At 38.6% G+C, this 22,968-nt stretch overlaps 1 protein-coding gene across 6 annotated transcripts in view; it reads right to left on the bottom strand.

Moving 5' to 3' along the window:
• LOC102497941 (myomegalin) overlaps positions 1 to 22,968 on the bottom strand; it is a 251,520-nt gene that overhangs the window by 115,162 nt on the left and 113,390 nt on the right. For all 6 annotated transcript variants that reach the window (XM_014583310.2, XM_014583309.2, XM_014583296.2 and 3 more), the window contains 4 exons: positions 12,723 to 12,799; positions 9,259 to 9,382; positions 8,895 to 9,070; positions 4,142 to 4,259 (listed from right to left, as the gene is read on the bottom strand). In XM_014583310.2, coding sequence (XP_014438796.1) covers positions 4,142 to 4,259; positions 8,895 to 9,070; positions 9,259 to 9,382; positions 12,723 to 12,799 — 495 coding nt within the window. The remainder of the gene's footprint in view (positions 1 to 4,141; positions 4,260 to 8,894; positions 9,071 to 9,258; positions 9,383 to 12,722; positions 12,800 to 22,968) is intronic.

The following is a 22,968-nucleotide window of genomic DNA, read 5'->3' as shown; positions in this document are numbered from 1 at the left end:
TGCCCTTCCACACTATAGGGGTGTGGCTTCTGTGGTGAGAAGTGGCATGGCAGACTGAATATAATACGATGGAACTATGACTTTGCTGCTGATAGCAGACGGGTATTACACCAACAGCATAGGCTTCAGGTGTCACAAATAGCAAGGTTCACTATATACTGCCATACAAAGAGGGGAGAGAAACTGCCTTTTAATTGGTTTTCATTCTTTATACCATTCACAGAATGGACCTGATGAAGCAGTTAATAGCTATGTCAAATCTTGATTTGTTTTCTTAAGAGGTGATATCAAGTATCTATTCTCCAAGTGATCCTCGATCTACACAACCACCAGGATTGCCTTTTTTAAAAAAGAATTATTTAATTTTATTTATTTTATTATTATTATTATTATAGGGCATATACATTCACCAGAGAGAGACAGAGAGAGAGAAAGCAGGCTGCTAGATGCAGGACTTGAATCACCACTTGGTCCGCCGTATGGGAGCCCGAAGCCTTAACCATCACACCACCTGCTTGCCCTGGGATTGCCTTTCTAAAATTAAAATCATATAATTTTATTATCCTGGGTTTTGTTTGTTTTTTATTTAAATTTTTCATTGTTTAGACATGAAGTTTTTAGCTAAACATTTAGGTACTCAAACTATATATTTCATTATTCTCCAACACTTATATGTTTAACAACACCAATTACTCCTAAATTTTTAACTATGTTCCACACCACTGTATATATTGTCCCCACCTGCCTGGAACAAACTTCCCCTGTTTTCTGCCTACCATATTTAGGCTCAGCTCAAGGGTGGCCTTCAGGTCAGTCTCTCTCTGACTTCCAAATGTAGAATTAATTCGTCTCCCCTGTGGGTTCATTTAGCACTATGCATATATTTCTATGTCCTTATTTATCACATTGTACTTTAGTTCTTTGTTTACATGCCAGTCTTTCATTGGATAATAAACCCTTTGTATCTAGGACCCCCTAGACTATTGGTTCTCACTGAGCAACTATACCATCTACTTAAAGTGCATTTTGGAAATCTGTAGCAATATTTCTTACTGTTTTATTTTTGTCACAATAATGAGTGGGGCAAAGGGTGCTACATAATTTATAATAGGGAGGACAAAGGGTTGTCCCAAATTCCAAATGACTTTCAAGCATTCCACTGGATGCTGATGGAGATAATAAAACTTGATCATCTGAATCTAGAACTTAATTCTGCTGTACATATGAACATCAAATTTTTTTAATAAATTAAATTACTATATAAATTAAGGGAAAACTTTTTGTCTAGAAATTTATCAAGAATATGCCAGCTTAGAATTTCTACCTGCTCACTTGCTAATGGCATAGCCACTTGCTGTTTCTTTTCTTTCTTTTTTTTGGAGAGGTTTTTGCTATAGGGCATGTGCACTCACCAGAGAAATACTACAATATGTACTGACGTTATCACTACTGGAAAGTTATTGAATAGTCATTGATAAATAGTTTAAATTAAACTCAAAACATGTATTCAAGAAATCTTGTGAATTCACTTCTAGATTTCATAATCTGAAGTTAGAGACTGACTAATTATTTCTAGGATGTTATAGAAAGTGCTTCAAAGGCCAGCAGATGGTGTGGATTCCATATAACTAAGTGGTTCAAGTCTCAGACTCAGTGGCTTGAAAAATCATGTCGGGCAAGTATGTGTGTGTGTCCAAGAGAAGAATGGAGGAGAAAGGATTGTTGTGTGCCCATCCCCACTGGCAGGGGAGTGAGGTAGGGTGGGATTTCTCACTTTCCCTCTTTCTCTCTGGTGAGTGCACATACCCCGTAGAAAAAAGAGTGCTTCAAATTTCTTTTATTCCAGGAGATTATAGTAAAATGTAATCAGCATCATGACCGATGTGCCCTGAACACTTTGCACTGTGATCCTCCTGGGAAGCAATAACACAAATCAACAACTTAAAATTTAGCCTTTGTGTATAAAACATTCTTCTACGTTAAAGACTAACAGATCCAGAGGGGGAATTATGAACATTAATCTCATTAATAAACAAATGCTGCATTTATTAATTTTATCTTTGTCTTTATATCTGCTACTTATTTTGATAGTCTTACTCTCTTTCAGATTGTTAATATACATAATGATAATAGTAGTTAACCATGTTTTGAGCAATACCCAAGCCACTTCATATATATTATTGCCAAACCTTACAAATTGCTGAACATTAAGTATTGCTGCCCCTGTTTTTCAGAGGAAATTGTATTTGGAGGGGTTATGTAACTTGCCTAAGGCCATACATCTAAAAAGTATTGATGCTGGGATTCAAATTCCTATATGCAAGCTCCTTCTCCCATGTCTCTCTGCTTCCCTAATTAAAACCCAGGGGACTTCACACTAGAATCAAAGGATCAGGATTCTTTTTCTGAAATTGAACTTGACTGTATCTTTCCATAAGTCAATCTGAAGCACTTTAGCATGGTTACAAAAACTCAAGATATTATGAAAATCATGCCATTATTTCTTTCTAACTAGGTCACAGAGCATAAGAGAAGCACAGTGATGGAAACAATACCCTTTCCTTGGAATCTGAGTACACATTGAAAGAAAGAGGATGTCTCCACAGTATTATCAGAATACTCACCCAAAGGCTACATTCTCTGGTCAGGCCACTTTGGGCTGATTTATTGGGTTGCCAGAAAAGTCATGACTTATTTTTGCTTAGAAAAAATACATCATGACTTTTTCAATGACCCAATATAAATAATAATTTAAAATATAGAATTCCAGGACCAGCAGACTGTGTAATGGTTATGTCACTGGACTTCTATGTAGTGGACCACAGTTCAAGTCCCAGGCCTGGCAACTTAAAACTCAGAACGGGCACATGTGCATGTGTGCCCAAGATCCCAAGAAGTGAATGTAGAAGGAATTGTAGAGTGGCCATTCCCCCTGGGGGGTGATTTCGCACTCTCACTTTCTGTCTCTCTGACAAGTGCACACGACCTATAGCAAAAATTTCTCTCTCTCTAATGCAAATTAGCAAATTGCAGATACTTGGGGTCTATTTTTATATGTAAGCCATAGACCCAGAAGGAGAAATAGTAAAGGAGCTGTAGGAGGCTTTCTGTCACCCTGTTATCAGAGGCTTTCTGCATTAGAGCTTAGTGACTTGGCTGTTCTAGCACAATTAGTCCGGGTGGCCCATAACTGTGAGGAGATGCTGATCCCCTCAACTTTCAGGGTGGTGCAGGGTGGTGGTCAGCCCCAGGTGGCCAAGAGCAATCACCTCCAAACATGAGCAGCCTCAGTCACTTATTTTGGAGTACTATAGATGCATAATACTTTCCTCTAAAAGTGAATTTTCTATTAAAGTCAGTTAACAGGCAAAATTCTAAAACGGTCTCCATGATTCCTACCCCCTGGTATAGCTACACCTCTGCATAATCCCTGCATTTTGAGTTTGTAGAGGAGGGTAGCACAAGAGAATTCCAACTTGTTTCTAACTAGTAGAGTTTGACAAAGGTGATGGAAGGTGATTGTGTAGTTACTCTATGCGATATGGTAAAAGTAAAGAGATTTTCCAGATATATTGGGTTATCGGAAAAGTCATGACATATTTTTCCTATGTTTTTCTATGCAAAATGCATCACAAATTCTTTTGACAACCCAATAATTAAGGTTTCTAGTCCTTAAGAATTGGTGATTTTTACATTAGTCAAAAGCGGCTCTATACCAATGGGCCTAATCAGGTGAGCGTTTTAGAAAAGGGTCTAGAAGTAAGGACAAAACAAATTTTCTATCTCCACTGTTGTTTGTGAACCAACAAGCCTCTTAACTTCTGTAGCCACTTAGAAATCAATGCTGCCAACAACCTGAGAGGGCTGAGGAGTGGATCCTCCCCTAGTGTACTTTCAGATGAGAAAACAGCCCAGCAGAGCCTTAATTTTTAGACTTGTAAGATCTTGAGCAGAAAGCCCAGCAAAGTCCTGTCTCTGAACTCCTTACCCACAAAAACTGTGAGATGATAAATGTAAGATAGCGTAAAAGACTATTTTGTAGTATTCTGGCTCACAGAATACTAACACACGGAGACATAAAACAAGTAGGTCTCATGAAAGCATGAAACAAATACCTCAAGACCTTCAGCCCAGCCTTTACCTGTACTTCCATGCTAGTTGGCTCTTCTAGGAGGTGTAACAGGTGTTGTTTCCCTCCAGACAGCTGTTCCACAAGCCTCTCCTGTGCAGCCAGGCTTTGACTCAGCTCTTCAATCCTCCTGGAGCAAAGAAAAAGTAGAAACAATATGGTCACCAGACTATCATTATCTTTATTTTTTCAGCCCACTCCAAAGAGAGCATGGTCTAAAACAGTAGCTTTTACCTTTTGGAATCATTAAACCCTTTGATAATCTTCTTCAGAAAACTATGTAGTCTCTCCTTCAGCCCCTGTGTCCAAACATAATTTTTGCTTACATTTTTACAGGGTCCATGGACTTCCTGAAGCCTGTCCATGGATTTATAGACCACAGGTGTATAATTCTTGGAATAAGGGCCCAGAAGATGTTTTCTTGTTTATTTGTTCTTTGTTTGTTTGTTTAATTTTTTATGTTATTTTGGTGGTGGTGGTTCTTCCATTCAAGAAACAATTCTTGGACAACCATGTGTGAACACAATGCACTCTACTGTACTGGAAACATAAAGCTGGAAAAGACAACACTTCATCTCTTTAGAAACTTAACTCTTTTGCATGTGTGCATGTGGTTTGAGGACTGAGATGACACAGCTATATACACAAACAGTAATAGAATGATGTAATAAGTGCCACCATACTATAGTGACATTTTTAGAACTATGTACAATGGCTGGAATCCAAACCCTGAAGCATATATAGCTAAGTCAGTTCCCCAGAATGTGGCTCAAGCTCTTCCTTTCCTGGGAAACAACCACCATGTTTTTCTCTTCCTTTGAACTCCTGTTCATTCTTCATACCTCACTAAGGTATCAATCGTTAGTTCTCTGAAGACTTTCATGCTAGCAGAATTAAATCTCTGTGTTATTCCTTTGTTTCATATACATATCCATCATTGTATGATTCTCATCATGGTGCTGTATTTGCATAATAAAAGTATATACTATATGGTATTATATAGTACATTGAGTACTGCCATGGAGCTATAGGGAGAAAGATAAAGAAGTCATTCATTTGACTCTGAGAAAGCTCAAGAGAAGAGATTTTTTTTTTGAGAGGTTTTTGCCATAGGACGTGTGCGCTCGCCAGAAAGACAGAGAGAGATAGACAGAAAGTGAGAAATCACCCCCCCAGGGGGATGGCCATGTCACAATCCCTTCTCCTCCATTCTCTTCTCGGGATCTTGGGCACGCACGCACACGAGCCTGGCATGAGTTTAAACCACTGGGTCTGGGACTTGAACCACGGTCAACTACATGGGAGTCCAGTGACATAGCCATTATGCCAACTGCTGGTCCCAAGAGAAGAGATTTTTAAGCCTGAGTTATTTTACAGGTTCAGAGCGGGGAGCCTGAACAAATAAATGAAGTCATGAAGGTACAATGTATGTTTGGGGAAGAATCACTGAACAAATACTGGAGGGAAGGCACCATAGTTGATGTAGTACCTATTTACTGAATTACAGTGCTGAAAACTACAGGGCCAACCACAGATTCAGGTCTCTGGGTCAGCCTGAAAACACGTCAAGCACCCAAGATCCTGACAAGTTAGAGAGTTGGCAAAACAGGATCATAAGACATTGTTGAGTGTCTCTCTCTCTCTCTCACTTTCACACACACTCTCTCTCATATAGCCACATTCTCTACCATTAAAAAATAAAAAGACTGGGTTGGGAGAAGAGGTTGGGGGTTCAGATTAGAATCCAGGTGGGGATTCAGATGAGGACTGTACTGAAGTATACAAACCACAAATTGAAAGCAACAGTTATTGATCATCTACTACATGCAAGACACATCTTCTCTGTTTGTGTTAGAGTACAAGTGATATATTCCAGGTCCTTGAAAAGGTGCAGAGTAATGGATAAATTTTTCTTTTTTCTTTTCTTTTTTTGAAAGTTTTTTGCGTTAGGGCATGTACAATTATCACACACAGAGAGAGAAAGAGAGACAGTGAGAGTGAAAGTGAGAAATCACCCCCCCACACCCAGGGGAGATGGCCACACTGCAATCCATTCTCCTCCATTCTCCTCCCAGGATTTTAGGCATGCATGCACATGCACTTGGTGTGATTTAGAAGCTACTGGGTCAGGACTCAAACCACAGTTGTCCATGTGGGAGTTCAGTGATACAACCCCTACTCCATCTGCTGGCCCCCTAGATAAATGTTCCTAATGGTAATTATTATTCCTCTGTAAAACAGTGGGAGGAAAATAATTTGGTAGAAAGGTGTAGGGGCACCAGAAAATCAAGTAGGAATCTCACAAGTGAATTACACTTATGGAGTAAGGATCAGCTAAATGTTTTAGGACTAAAAAACACAACTACACACGTCAGCTATAATGATGATGGCAATGATAAATCGGGACTCCATGTGAAATAAATTCTTCATGTAATCCATACTAGGACACCTCTACTTTTCTCAACCCTCTGATCTCACATATCTCTTTGACCCTCAATCTCTACAGATGTATTCTACTCTCCAGAGTCCTTCAACGCCATCTGATAAGAACTGGCCTGATTTTTTTTTTTGGCAAGTGTGCATGTGTTTCTCTTAGAGTTTTTGTTTTGTTTTTCTGGTTAGCAAAAGTTTATTTGCATACAGACATAAAAGAGTCTCGGAGAATCTCGCAGGAAAGATCTGACAGCCACTACACTTTGCTGGGAGTTCCACAATAATGGATAAGTAAACAGAACAAAGGAACAATATGGAGACTTAATTCTGCTGTCACAAAAGCTTTCGCAGAGCTAATGGTTGATGTCTTAGTGAGGTTTGAAAAATAAAAAGGAGTTTACCAGAAGGGAAAACACTGTGGATGTTTCCCATGGAAGGAAGAGCATGAGCCCATTCTGGAGACCTGACATAGTTGTGTTTACTTCTGGAGGCAGTATAGATTCAGGGTGCAGATTCCAGCAATACCTGACGCCATGCCATACAACTGTCTACATGCCTGGATAGTAATTCCTATCTCACAGGGTTGCTAAGTAAGAATGTAAAATATTCAGCTCAGTCATATAGTAACAGTTCAACAGATCTTAGTCACCATTATTATTACTAGTCTGGCACAAGTAAAGTGTGAAGGAGTAGTGCTGGGTGATGAGTCTGGAAGAAATCAGAGGTCACATCATACAAGGCTCTTACGGCCACATGGAGGAGTATGCATCTACCCTCTGGAAGGTACTGAACACGTTTAAATGGCTCTGCAATGACATGATCAAATTTGTGTCTCAAAAAAGAACACACTGATCATTAAGGGTACACATGCTTTCTGCCTAGTCAGTGAAAAGCTCCTTAAACTTTTTATGGCACACAGTATCCCATACCTAAGAGGCTAAATTATTTGCCAACTTGACGTTAGATTTTCTCTCTCTCTCTCTTTTAGGTTTTTACCTAAAAGTGTGCTCACTGGAGAAAGACAGTAAAAGGGAAAGTAAGAAATTACCTCCTCCCCAGATGGGGCAGGGAAAAGAAGACACCTGCGGAAGGAATCCCTTCTCCTCCATTCTCCTTAGGATTTGTGTCCTCCCTTCAGGATTTCTACTTCTGCACAGAAAATTTCTCTTCTCTACCCACTTCCTACCCTATTTCTTCTATTTCATTTTCAAGCCTCAGCTCAGCTCCCACCTCCTCCAGGAAATCCTCAATGGCACCGCTGCAGTCTGTTCAGGCTCCTGTAACAGATGCCATAAACTGGGTGGCTGATAAAAAATGGAAATGTATTTCTCACACTGGGATCAAGGCACAGGCAGATTTAACGCCTTGTGGGGGGCCACTCTGGTTCATAAAAGGCATATTCTCCGTGTCTTCATGTGGTAGAAGGGGCTAACTCGCTCTCTGAGGTCTCTTTTCTAAGGGCATTAATCCTAATCATGAGGGCTCCACTTTCATGACTGGATCACCTCTAAAGCCCCATGTCCTAATACCATCATTTGGGGCTATGGTACAAATTTGTATAAATTTTGTATATGCATAAATATGTTAAATATGGGGGATTATGTTTCAGACAATAGCAGGCACCTTGCTCTTTCAGTTTGAATACATAATCATGTAATATACTCCCTCCAAATCATCTCACATCACTTTTACCAGAAAACCTATTAAAATTGCATACCACAAGGCCAGCAGGTGGCGTAGTGGCTAAGGTACTAGACTACCACATGGTGGACTGGGGTTGGAGCCACTGACTTGGTGGCTTGAAAATCAGGCTCAGTACATGTGTATGCATGGCCAAAATCCCAAGAGGAGAGTGGAGGAGAAGGAATTGCAGTGTGGCCATTCTCCCTGAGGAGTAATTTCTCACCCTACCCCCCCATCTCTCTCTCTCCCTCTAGTGAGTGCACATGTCCTATGGGGGAAAAATTACATACCATGTTTCTTGCTGACAGGCACTGGCTCTTTCATGTCTTTTACGTAGTGCTTAGCCCAGTATCTGGCATGTAACAGGTGCTTGATAAATGTTTGTCAAATGAGGGAATCCATGATTCTTGCTTGCCACCACTTGACCCCTTCATTGTTCTACCTCTACCTACTTAAGCTCTGACTGCCAAGAAGCGAGTTTTCTTGATGAATTGAAGACTCAACTCTGAAAAGAAAATCTTTAGTTGTGGGGCCATGACATCTCAGAAACAGTGAATGTCTCACCATCAGTCCTGAAAAGGGAACTGTGCGGCTGCTATATGCTCTCATATAGCCTTGACCACGAGCAAAAGAGAAGAAAGGCACCTACTTGTCCCTCTGGGCCAGGGCCTCAGTGTACTGATCCGGCTTGTCCTGATCTCCTTGAACATCTTCCTTCTCCTTGGTGGCCCCCTTCAGTTTCTCAGAGAGCTCCGGGTTACTCTCTTTCTCTGCTTCCACCAGAGCAGCCATCCTGGCAGCTTCATTCTTTGCTAGCCTGGATTCCTGGGGAAAAAAAAAAAAGAGAGAGAGAGAGAACTTGAGAGGCTGCAAAGTCACTACCTGGGCTAGAGTCCCTGAAACACAGGAACAACGATGATTCTGGAAAGGAAAGTAGAGAAGGAAAAGGTTAATGCCAGAAGGCAGAACTGGAGGGAAAAAGGTGAAAGAGGATCCTTAGAGCTCCTACTCACCTCCTGCAGAAGCTGGATCTTATTCTCTAAGAGCTCATACACGTGCTCTGTTTCCTGTTGTCGCTCCTCAAACTGGCGCCGGAGCTCAGCTTCATTATGGCTGTTGATATTCTCCACATCAGCCCTAAGACCACAGGACATTAGCAAGTCAGAGCCAGGCATATAATGTAACAGGTGGACCCATTAAGGCTGCTCCATAATTGAGTTACACCAATAAAGAGGAAAAGGAAGCATTTTATCTTCTGCAATTATCTGTACAACTGATCTTCCCAACCTTTTCAGGGAATCTTTTAGGAACTCTTCATTTGTTGTTGTTGTTGCTTATCAAACAGAATATACTTGATTCTCTAGAGGCTTCCTTACTGCTTTGGCTTCAAGAGGAGGAACTGTCCTTTGCAAGGCAGATAATTATCAAATAGTACAAAACTCAGCACTCAAGTTCACTATCACCTGTCCCTAGACTCTGCCCCCTAGACTGTTGGCCTAAAGTGTTTGCTGGTTCCTTGCCTTTCTTGCTATTTGAATTTAAAGTGTTCATTCTATTTAGGTTGCTGGGACAGCTTATTTATTTGGACAGCTACAAAAATACTCTTTTCCTTTATAACTAGTAATCCATAGCAGACTGTCCTTAGTCTGGGCTGACTGTCCAGAGTTCTATCCAGTTTTCTGATGGTCCTATGAAGAGAGCAGACATGCAGTCTATGAAAGCTCAGGGTTTTGACTGAGCTTTGCTTCTCAGATATCCCCAGGAATGAATGTTCAGGCACCAGCATAAAATGGGTAAGGTATCATCGACTTATTTATAGACAACAACAGCTGTCCCTGGATGTCTGAGGATTAGAAATTTTGGGGCAGTATCAGGTGTCGAATGATCTTAATTCCGGTTTGGTTTTATTCCTGTTATAAGCCATTGGTTTTAGAATCACACACCACCTTCTTGCCTGTGAGAACAATGCCGAATCTCTATAGGCTTAGAAAGTACTAAGTGTAGAGGTACTTTAATATTTGGCTCAGAAGCTTGTGTCCATGAGGATCAAATGAGACTTCCCTAAAGATTACTGGATTTCTTATTTGATAGTAGATACCACTCAGCACCATCCCAGAGGCTATATTTATCTTGACTTTCCTTGTCCTGGCCTTTAGGGGGTATAAGAGTCTTGGTTGTAAAAATCACAAAAGTAAAGGGTATAACTCAAGACCCCAAAGTAGGCAGACCTTAGGAATCATCAACTTTTACCTTGACGCTGTACAAAAGGACTTAAAAAGTTTGTAAGAAAAAAAAAAATTTGAGGGCTGGTTCTGGTAAGCTGCTTAAGAGAAACCAGATTCCAGATGGTGATCAGAGTTTAAATACCCATCCTGGTCAGTCTGAAACAGTCCAGGCACATATGTGAGTGTCCAAAACCTACCAGGCTGGAGGACTGAAGGAAGGTGGACAGTGGCATGGCCAGGTCCTATGGAGGTGCTTCTATCTTTATTGTTCTCTCTCTCTCTGTCTCTTTCATTTACTACCATATGCACACATACATGCTTTATCATGAATAGTTTTTCAAAATTTTGAAATCCATTCATAGTTTTTCATATATACATTCTCCTGTGAACTTTTTGAAGAGTCCTCATATTTGGAGCTATATTCTTTTATAAAAGATTAGACAACAGCTGCTATGGTTTGAATGTCCCCCACCCCCCAAAATTTGCATGTTGAAATTTGGTTGTGATGGGATAAGAGAGTGAAAAATTCACCTATGGTGCTGGAAAGTAGGATCTTTGCAAGGTGATTAGGATTAGTCACCAGGGTAGAGCCCTCATGACTGAATCCTGGTGGGTTTCTACAGAGAGGGAATGAGACAGAAACATAGACACTTGAACACAAAGAAGCTCACCCTCCTGCCCTCTCACCATGTGATGCCCTGAGCTCCTCTGGGACCGCATAGAGAGTCCCTACCCAACAAGGAGATCCTCATCAGATGTTGTCCTTTGACCTTGGACCTCAAAAACCATGAGCTAAATAAACCTCTATTCTTTATAAATCACTTAGGCTCAGGTGTCTCTATTATTAGCAACAAGATAATGGACTAAAATAACTCATAACTGCAATCTTTAGAAAATGGATGTTGTAGGGCCAGCCAGCGGCATGGTGGTTAAGGTGGCTGGATCCCACATGGCCAACCATGTGCTTCGAGTCCTAGATCCAGCAGCTTGGAAGACACCCCTGGTGCATGTGCATGGGTGCCCAAATCCCCAAAAGGAGAGATGAAAGAGAAGGGATTGTGACATCATGATTCACCATGGGGTCTGGGGAAGGGGTGCTTTTTCACTTTCCTTCTCTGTCTTTCTCCAGTAAACACATACACCCTTTGGCAAAATTAAAAGAAAAAAAGAAAATTAAAATGGATGTTGTACATTTTCTGAGCAATTCAATTAGACAGGAATGGCTGAATTAAGGGGCTATACCTATTGTAAAGTCAGAAGACTCTTGAACTTGGTGCCAGAAGATATGGGCTGATTTTTTTTTTTTTTTTTTTGGAGAGGTTTCTGCTATAGGGTGCTTGCGTTCACCAGACAGACAGAGAGAGACAGAGAGACAGAAAGCGAGAAATAACCCCCCAGGGGGGATGGCCACGCCGCAGTCCCTTCTCCTCCATTCTCCTCTTGGGATATTGGGCATGCACGCACACGCGCCCGGCATGAGTCTTAAGTCACCGGGTCCGGGACGTGAATCGCGGTCGACTACCTGGGAGTCCAGTGACATAGCCATTACACTAACTGCTGGTCCCGATATGAGCTAATTTAAGATTTCAACTCTTTCAGTTTTCTCTTTCCTCAAAATAAGATAATACCATCTAATTCAAAGTTGAGATGGCATAAAAAATTTTAAAGCATTACACAAATCTCAAATTTTATTACCCAATTGCTCTAAGTTTTCCTAAAATCTACAAGCTCACTTAATACTTAAGTATTTAGTAGTACCAATATATATATAGTATATAATTGAATCTGGTTTTAAGTATTCTGATTTTGCTAAACTGTCATTTTAAATATCAAGAGAGATGACAGACAGAAGGAATGTGAGATCAGATTGACTATACTGGTTATAGGATATAATATTAAAATTATTATTAATATCTATCTTTTAAACTAAAGGTTAAAAATGATAAAAAATAACCACTTTATTTACTTATTTCTATTTAAAATGGAAACAGTCATTTCTTCCTGATAAATCAATTGCTATTTAATAGGAAATTTATAATCTTAGGTCTGGTGCATTACAATCTATAGCAAAGTCTGTCTGACCAAGCTCAAGAGAAAGTACATGAAAATACATTGTTTGGATTAATGAATCAGACATAGCATTCAAATGCCTGTGGTAAGGTTAAGGAATTTGTTCCAGAATTTCTGTTCTCAGATTAGTGAGTCAGACTCTGGAAAGGATCAGAGCTCGTCTAGTTCAAATGACAACTCACCATGTTTTATCCAGATGCTGGTTCTTGTCCTGGAGTTCTTGTTTCAGGCTCTCCACTTCGACCTTTAGCTCGATGTTCTGAAAAGCAGACAGGCATTAATTATCATTAAGTGCCACGGACCCTTTATCCTGGAACCAGGTCCTATTTGAGTCTTGCCTTGGTCCACTCACTGCCTCTCGTCTCACCTCATTCCTTTCCATAACTTTGGCATAAAAAAGGATTCAGATGGATCAGCAACCTAGACAAGGACTAATGAACCATACAGCTTCAGGATTTCATCTGAGCTACTTCACCATTCTTCCAACCTGTTCATCATTGCCCCCTGGGTGAAGACTGTGTAAGCCTGTCTATCCTCTAAAGCATTGGAGGACAAAGTACATACTGAAACAATTTCCTCTTACTAATATAGGTCTGTTCTTGCAAACCAAATTGCTATACGTAGAATTATATTTTTTAAATATCTGGAGATTTGATTATTTAAAGAAATTATTTTGGGTGGGACCAGCAGATGGCATAATGGTTATATCACTGGACTTCATGTAGTCAACCGCAGTTCGAGTCCCTGACCCCACAGCTTGAAACTCATTCCAGGCACATGAATGTGCGTGTCCAAGATCCTGAGAGGGGAATGTAGGAGAAGGGACTGAAGCATGACCATCCCCCCTGGGGGGTGATTTCTCTCTTTCTGTTATCTCTGTCTCGATCTCTCCAGTGAGCGCATGTGCCCTATAGCAATAATCTCTAAAAGAAAAAAATTATTCTGAAAACAATGCTTTGCTTTTATCATAAAATTGGACTTTCATATATAGTGGGTTTGCTTAAGGTGAGAGAGAGGACTCTGGTGATAAATCCGTACAGGGAACAATTACTTTTTATTGAGGTGAGGCAGCAACATGTAGAATTTTAGCAAACAGGAAAGAAAATCAAAATATCTCAAGTGAAGTAAAAAGTATGAACAAAGATTTGGTAAAATGTGCATTGATATATCTGGTACAGTTAAGTAGCCTGCTCTGTGGTAAAGAGTATAGAAATAGTTTGCAACTAGTGTGTAAAAATTGTGTTAAGACTGAATAATAATCAATAGAGATTAAGGACTCATCAGGGAGTTTTAGTCAAAATAGCATAATGATCTATTCTGTGTTGAGGAAGGAATTTATAGTAGAGGTGAAGATGAGTGAATCAGAAGGCAACAGAGCAGAATAGAAAATAGAGAAGGAGGTTAAAAGGTACAGCAAGAAAGACTAAAACGATCTTTTAGAGGTAGATCCCATAGGGCTTGATGACTTCTGTTAGATTATCTAATTCTATCAGGTAAGACTACATAGAGGAGAAAGGACCATTGAGATTTCTAACAGGTAGATGGTGACACATTCTTTTTTAAAAGTTTTTGCTACAGGACCTGTGTGATTGCTGGAGAAAGACATACAGAGACAGAGAGGGGGAATGGCCACACCACAATCCCTTCTTCATTTTCCTCTCAGGATTTTAGGTGTGCATGCATGTGCACCTAGCATGATCTGCACAGTTGACCACAGTTGGGATCCCATCACTTTAACCTCCATGCCACCCACTAGCCCTCTGAGTTTCCAATATCTCTTTCTCTGTCTTCCTCTAAGAGTGAAGGCAATTTTGAAGGTACAACTAAGATATGCACTAATTACAATTATTATTGTCATTATCTTCAACAACAGCAGTAGCAGCACTGTCACCTGGGAATAGTTTGTTTTCCATAAGACCAAAATATTTCAGGTGGATTCAATACTCAAAACATGGCCCTAAGAAAGAGAATTCCTAAATGTATTCATTTTTGTCATCAACTGATTAACTTATGTGACTCTAGGTAAAATTCTGCTGAAGTTTTTCAGAAACTTAAATGACAAAGAATGGATAAAAAAGTATTTGACTCTCAAATGAAAGAAAATAGAACCTACAATTACAGTGTTTTCATCAATGATATCCCTTATACCTGGGATATCATATAACTTATTAATTAATAACTTACTAAGTCAGGCAAGTCCAGATACTTGCTAAACTGCTTCAGAAAAGAAAAAAAAAAAAAAGCTTAAACAAAAAAAATAAAATTCTCATGTCTAAAAACATATGAAGGTTCAAATAACTGGAGCTATATAAATGACCTTTGCTAGTTCGCAATCTTACAAAGTAATATGAGAATCTCTATTAGGCAAAAACTGACCAGCAGAAGGTCCCCTGGAAAGCCCTTTACTACCATTGTTGCAGAGAAACCCATGAGTCCTTAAGTAAAAACAAAGAGGGAAAGTCAGGAGGGGGCGGGAGGTCTGCGAAACAGGGAAGAGAAACAATGCAAAGCCAGAAAGCATCGGGTTCAAATCCCACCACCTTGCTAGGTGACCTTGGGTAGGTTACCTAATCACTCTGAGCCTCCTAGGTATAATGTGACTGGTTTCTCTTTTTAATGAAGATAATAATGTCTATTCCATGAGAGATGGCTAATCGAGATAATAAACACAACACACCTAAAATACTGCCTTTAATACAACAGTCCATCAATTGCACTTTTCTCTCATGGTCAGGCTAACTAGTGCCAATTAGAGACCTCAGCCCCGTTGGGAAAAATATTCAAATCAAAAGGGAAGAAACACGGGAGACATAAATCATGCATCTCTATCTGTTCTAAATCCTAGATAAGAAAATAAAGTCAATATTTGGATTAATTTGGCCAAAGATTCCGTTTATTTTTATTTTTTTTTTTTAGAGATATTTTTGTTATAGGGTGCCTGCACTCACTGGAGAGATAGTAAGAGACAGAGAGACAGAAAGTGAGTAATCACACACACACACCCACAAGGGGGCACGGCCATGCCACAATCCCATTTCCTCCATTCTCCTCTCAGGATTTTGGGCATGCACCCACTCGCGCCCCAGAGTGGGTGCAGTGTCCTGAACTTAACAACTGACTACGTGGAAGTCCAACAACGTAAGCAGTACGCCATCTACTGGTCGTGATTCACAGATTTGAAGATCTTTAGCATTTATCTGTTTAAGGTCTTTCATTTTAAAGATGAGGGCACTGCAAACATAGAAGGGTTACCTCTAAAGCAAAAGCAATAATGGGAACCAGCACTACACTTTTGCTTCGGCATTTCAGCCAGAGATACCAGCTCAGGAACACTGCCCTGTTTTCCTGATTTGAAAGAATGTGGTGAATCACAGAATGAGAGAATAAGGTGCATTTAGTTAGCTTTTGAAGGAGTAGAAGGAGATAGTAAGTATGATGATCAGAAACACAGGCCCTGAAGATAAGAAGAAGGTTTGGCTTTCTGGTAGAAAAGTGCTGTTTTCATTCTTCTCCTGGTTGCCACCACTGTAATTCTTACATTCTCCTCTCCTAAAATGCTAAACCACTTTATCTGAGACATCACCCAACAATTTGTCCCAAAATAGGCCGAAAACATCTTACTTTCCCATATTCATGCCCACCTCAAGAGAACCCACACCCTTCCCCATCACCCTAAAGGACAATACTCTCTCAGCTTGAAGCAGCTCCAGAAGACTGACTGTCATCCATAGTCCTTTGTCTCACCATCACTCCATCTTTTTTTTTTTTTTTATAAAAGATAAAGGCTGGAAATGTTAGATTGATCCCTGAATGGCCTTTAGGTAATTTCCCACCAGAAAATAAGGAGATGGTTACAGTAACCTTTGGACAGAATCCTCTGAACAGAGCCCTCCCTTCCTGGCAGTCAATGCCCATAGATGGGCTAGTAAGGTCCCAGTGGCAAGTAAGTCAAAGTACCCAGAATTTTCATGACCTTACCCCTAGAGCCCTCCCATATAAATACATCACATCTCCTTGGTGGGGTGGGGTTGAAGCATTTATGGCTTCAGAACCCCATGCACTCTTTCTCTCAATTAGCTTTGCTTTTTCTCTTGGGAGAAAAAAAAAAAAATAAGGTGACTGGCTTGGCAAGTCACCTGCCCTCTTTATAATCCTGTCTCCTTTATCAAGGAGAGTGTAATGGTACCAACCTCACATGGAGGTTAAGAAGATTAAATTAAATAATGTGCAAAAAGCATTGCAAGGTATCTGGCATACAGTAAGCATTCAAAAAATGTTAGTTATTATTAACTATAAAAACAACTTACCCTCTCCAACTAAGATAGCTGAAATTTTCAGCCATAATCACCTGTTACACTAATATTATGTCATAAAAAGTAAAGAAAATTATTACGCTTAAGGTGGGATATTCCAGGAAACTGCACACAAGTATATACACAATTTGAATATTCTTTACTTTATCCTTTTGAGATAAGCATAAAAAAAGATGAAAAAGAGGGAGAGGGAAAAGAAGAAAGACAAAGCAAAAAATGACTTCCCCAGGTTTTTGCATTATTTCTATTCAAATAGACAATACAGTTTATGAGTTTTGCACAGAAATGCTCAACTTTATTTCCATAAGATTAGCTCCTAGATCTTATAATCAATTATTCCAGATGATCAAAGAAATTTCATAGCACAGGAAAATGCAAGTGCAAACCAATTTACAGCATCAAAGTCTAACCCTTTTGTAAGTTCTTTCTATAGAAAAGTCACTCCACAGAGCTGCCCATAGCTTAGCGGTTAAGGGAGCTGGATCCCACATAACCCATTGTGGTTCAAATCCCAGCTTCTAGAGACTTGAAAAACATGCTGGGTGCTGGTGCATGTGTGTGTCAAAATCCCAACAGGCTAGAGAAATGGAAGAGAAGGGATTGCAGCATGACCACACCTCATTAGGGGGTGTTTTCTCCATCTCCTTATCTCTGTCTCTCTTTGTTAAGAGCATATGCCCTCTAGCAATTAAAAGAAAAAGGAAAAGAAAAGAAAAATCACTGTTGGGTTATCACATTTATCCATTCTCTATTGAATATTCATTTGTAAATTGTGAAACTCTATGAACAGCTTAAATGGATTCTAAACTAACTGCATTCGCTTATTTTTTCATCAAATCTTGTTAGCTCTTTGTAAAAATATCTAAGGAGATTTATGGACTTCAAAAAGGGGGACCAGGAAAGAGAGCATTTATTTTTCTGCTTGTCTCCAAAGGAGTATTCACCCATCTCACTCAAGAAAAGTCTCAATAATAAAGCTGAAATTAAATAATAAATACTTTAAACTTTCATTATAATGATAGTACCTAGAACGAGAGGAGAGGGGTTATGATAAGTTTATAGGTTAGCTGTGTTTGATCTTTTTCTGTATCTCAGCTTGCTTTATCTGTAGAAATATTATTTGACCAGAACCTTAACCAGCAATCTATTTAAAACACCGAATTCTACAAAAATTACTTCTACCCTGGTACTTAACAAAGTTCAACATACAATTGCATTAAAAGCAGGCTTCAATTTTAACTCTATAAATCGACTTGCTCATATAATCTACAGTGTGGCTATTGCTTTTTGAACTAATAAGATTTTCAAAATTTTGTCCCAATAGGAGACTTGGCACAGTGAATCCTTAAAAAATACTGTGTTACTTTTTAAAAGCCAAGAAGGCTCTCTGTGCATGTGTCCACTGACCCTTACACTCTCCACTCAGTCGTGATGCAGCAGACTAGCACTATCTTGAGTTTTCCAGTCACTAGAATTGTAAATCTCTATTCTTTATGCATTTTTTAAATTCAAAATAAAAAAAGAAAATTAATTTGCTTGACCAAATAAAAAATTTTAATCTGAAGTATACCAATCCTTACATCAGAGATGCTGATTACTACCCATTATATTAACCAGGTCAATAAGCTTACAAACTGTCACCTACATAATACTTATATTCCCTGAAATATTTCTAGTAGTGGAGGAGGGAGACGTTTAGTCACATCCAGGGAGTGTTAATGAACCTGCTCTGACTCTTGTAGGCCAGGTCCTCTACAGTTAACACTCTAAGTAGTTTTATTTTTAAAGTAATTACTATGGTTTATTTCTAAGCATAAATAGGAGTAGTCAATCCAAAGAAATGTAAATGTAACTTTCTCAGGGTGCTCAGATATGGGGGTTCTTTTTATTTGGTTTTGAGAGTGAGAGAGAAAGTTTGGAATCTAGTGAAAAGAATTTTTCCATTGGTCTGGCCCAAAAAGGTGGAACATCTGGAAGTGGAGGCTTGTAAGTTACAGGTAGGTTTTACAATTTTTAAGTTGGTGATTCGAAATGAAGGTTTGTATCTCGGGAAGAGAAAAGGACTTTAAAGGCCCTGTGAGGAATAATGAAGATGTATAACATGTACTTCCTATACTTGGTATGCTTACAATCCAGTTAAGGATATAAGAGCAAAGTTTTAAGGTATAGATTAAAAACATTAAAGATGATTATTGGTGAGGAATTTGAATTATAGCTTCAGCTGACAGATAAGGCTTAATGGGTAGGTAAAGTATAGACAGATAAAGAAGGTCATTATAGACAAGGAAATATAGAATAAAGATAGACATTGCTAATAACCCAAACATACAAGTATCACTTGTTACTTCACTTATTTTAAACATAAATACTTGATACAGCAAAGTTTTAGAACACTTTTTAATTTCTATCAACTAATGAATAAACAAAATGAGGTAGATATACCCATACAAGGAAATATTATTTGGCCATAGAAAAGAATGCTACATACTACAACATGGATAAACCTTAAAAACATTATGCAGGTGGTGTGTTGTTGAAGGGCACTGGACTTCCATATGGCCGACCATGGTTTGAATCCCAGACCTGGTTGGTTTGCTTTCTCACTTTCTCTCTCTCCCTCTGTCCCTCTCTGGTCAAACTTAAACAAATAAATAAATAAAGTTAAATAAAATTATTCTTTTTTTAAAAAAAAGAAAACATTATGCTAAAGAAGTCATTCATAAGGAACCATATATTATGTGATTCCATTTACATAAAATGTCATGAATAGGCGCATCCTCAAAGAAAGAAAGTAGGTCGGTAGTTGATTAGGGCTGGAGAAGATAGGGAAATTGAAGAGTGATTATTAATTGGTCTGGGTTTCTTTGGGGAGTTATAAAAATGTCCTAAAATTGTCATGATGGTACACAACTCTATATACTAAAACATTGGTGTGTACACTGAATTATATACTTTAAATGAGTATATGAATTATGTATCAATAAAGTTGCTATAAAAATGTGCCAAAAGTCCCTAGGAAGTTTTAATAATGATCATTTATTTGTTTTAATTTATTTATTTCTTCCATTAGACAAAGAGAGAGACATTTGGGCTGTTTAGTAATGTCTATCTTTATAGCATATTTTCCTTGTCTATAATGACTTTCTCTACCTGTCTATATTTTACCTACCCATTAAGCCTTACCTGGCAGCTCTAGTCATATTTCAACTCCCTCACCAATTATCACCTTTAACATTTTTAATCTGTACCTTAATTTTTTTCTTTTATCTCCTCACCTGGATTGCAAGCATACTAAATATAAGAAATATATGTTAGAAATCTTCATTTTTTTTTCACACAAGGCCTTTAAATTTCTCTTTAACACTAAGATTGTTAAGTATGAAGGGCCAATATTATTAGGATCAGAGCAGGTTCATTCATTTTCCTTGGCTCTGTCAGTGAGAGAAAGAGAGAGAGAGAAAAAAACAAGCACCTGCAACAAGGTCTTCACACCATACTCTAGCCTCAGCCAGCCAGGATCACAGGCACAGTTATGCATGCTTGGTGTGTACATGGAAACCCTGGAACACCAACTGAGGACATTTCCATATAGCCTCAGCATGTAGAGCACTGCCTTACCATAGCTGGTCAGGTAATAGTTAACAATTGAATGATAGTGATTATTACATGTGCACTTAGAACAGTGTCTGGCACATTATTATTATATCTGGACTACAGAACAAAACTATATATCCTTATCAAGCTTCTCTAAAAGAGATTATCACTGGATATTTCAGAATGTCTTTCCAGTCTTGCTCCTCTCACTACCTCTTATCACCTTATGAGGAACTCTTCCTACTCACCAAGATCAGGGCAAGTTGTATTCTTACTGGTTTCCCCAGCTTTCATCTCTCCCCATTTAAATTTTTCCTAAAGCATAGCTCTGATTATTTTGTTCCCTTAACTCAAAAAATTTTTAGTGACTTTTAATTACATAAAAATTATTGTACACAACTGAGCCTGATAATAGTCTCTTCAAAATTTGACCTGAATCTACCTAACCAGTTTTATCTCCGATTATTGTCACCCGCCTACCAGATTTCCCAAGCATACCCTATACTTTCTTGGTGCCACATCATTGTTCTCCCTTTTGTTTCATCATTAAATATCATGTCCCCTGTGAAGCTTTTCCTTATCTTATCAATTAAATGTAATCTCTATGCCTTTGATATTTTGGTTTTTCATAATATCATTATTTATGTACTTCAGCATTGACATACTTTGCTTTGTATTTCAACACATCTTATTTACCCATTTAAATTGCAAACTCTCTAGAGACAGTGCTTTCCAGCTTTGTGATGCTGAGATAGGAATTTCAAGATAGGTAGCCCTAGGTAGACTTTCCTGCTTCTTCCTAGCTATGGGACCATGTTGTGTAAGTTACTTAACCTCATGGAACCCAATTCCCTCATCTATAAAACAGCAGTAAAGAGTGACCTTGAAGGCTATAGTGAGGAACAAATGAACCTACATAAAGTACCCCACTCAGTTCCTGATTCAAATACCTGGCAGCAGTGACTAATCAGAGGCTTTCAGGCTCTTGTACCTTGTATGTGTAGTAAAAGCACTGAATGAGTGAACCAATTGACAAAGAATAGATGGACAGGAGGCAGAAGTGGAGTGATGGTATGTTTGATGAGTAAGTGATGGGATAGAACAATGCTGTGCAATCATATAAAAAAAACTTACCTGAAGCATTAAAAAAGAACTTTCTTTCAATAGAAAGATTTATTGAAACTAACGACAATGAACACACTACTCTCCATAAACTCTGGGACACAGCAAAAGCAGTCATAAGATGCATGTTTAAAACTATTAGTGCTCACGAAAATACAAAGGTGGCAAATAAATAATTTAATGTTGCATCTTTATTTTAAGATGAGAATATTCTCTAATAGGTATATTATTAAACCATTGACAAGGTAAGGTTAAACACAGTTTTGGATTCCAGCGTCCTCTTCTGCCTCTAATCCTTTGCTTTATAAAAGCTAAACATTCTACTCCTATATACTACATTGGAAGCTAGAAATACTGAGTAAGTCATCCAGATCTTAAAATAGACATTTCAGAGGGAAAAATTAAGTCTGGACTAATTAAGTCTGTACTAGATGGTATTAAGAAATTATTTTGGGGTAAAATAATAGTATTGCAGTTATGTTTGAAAATGAAGCCTTATCTGTTATAGTTACATTCTGATGTCTTGCTAAATAATATTGCATGATGTCTGAGGTCTGCTGTAAGAAGTGGAAGAGGACAAGAATAAAGAATAGTGTGGGGGAGATCAATGAAGAGATCATAGCCTGTTGTAAATGTTGAATATGGGACAGATACATGGGAAGTGCTATTCTCTTTAATTTTTTTATGTTTGAAAATTTTCATAATGAAGAGTCAAAAGGGCTGTCAAAAAATTTTCACAATGAAGAGTCCAAAAGGGATGAAAAGACAAATGTCAATATTCTTTTTCATTTTTCATTTTCATTTCTGGAATCATCTAAGAATATAAATAGCAAAGAACATTTGGCTGTCTACAGCAGCTTCTTTTGGTAACCAGACTAACACAAATGGACTCAGTGCTTAGTCTATTCCCCAATATTGAGGGGTAAAGAGAATAAATCTGTTTCTCAGCACCTTTAAATTTATAGGGCTCAGAATACAATGGAATGTGAGCTACAGGGAGGAAAGATGAGCTGCCAAAACAAACTACAACAAGATTCATTGAAAAAAGAATCTACAGCTTTGACTGGGCACATTAAACTAAGAAAAGTAGTTTGCTCACTGCACCTTTTACCACCATTTAGTTTCTTCAACACTGATATCACTTCACTCATCTTCTTCCTCTCCTTTTCACCTGCTCACCTTAACCCAATTTGAACTGTACCCTTTTGATCTGATGCAGGTTCATGATGACATCAGTAATTATCTAGCAGCATTTTTTTTTTCTAATAACCAGAGTCGAATGATAGTACTTCATGGTGAGATAGCCACCCCTATAGCCTTTGGCAATACGACTCTCCTCTAAACACAAGGACATTTACTGATTAAGAAATTAATCAGTAATAACTAAAATATGCTTTTA

Source organism: Tupaia chinensis, unplaced genomic scaffold, assembly GCF_000334495.1.
Source record: "Tupaia chinensis unplaced genomic scaffold, TupChi_1.0 Scaffold144247_1, whole genome shotgun sequence".
Lineage (NCBI taxonomy): Eukaryota > Metazoa > Chordata > Mammalia > Scandentia > Tupaiidae > Tupaia > Tupaia belangeri.
Note: the sequence above shows the minus strand (reverse complement) of the source record. Positions and strands in the feature narration are given on the sequence as shown.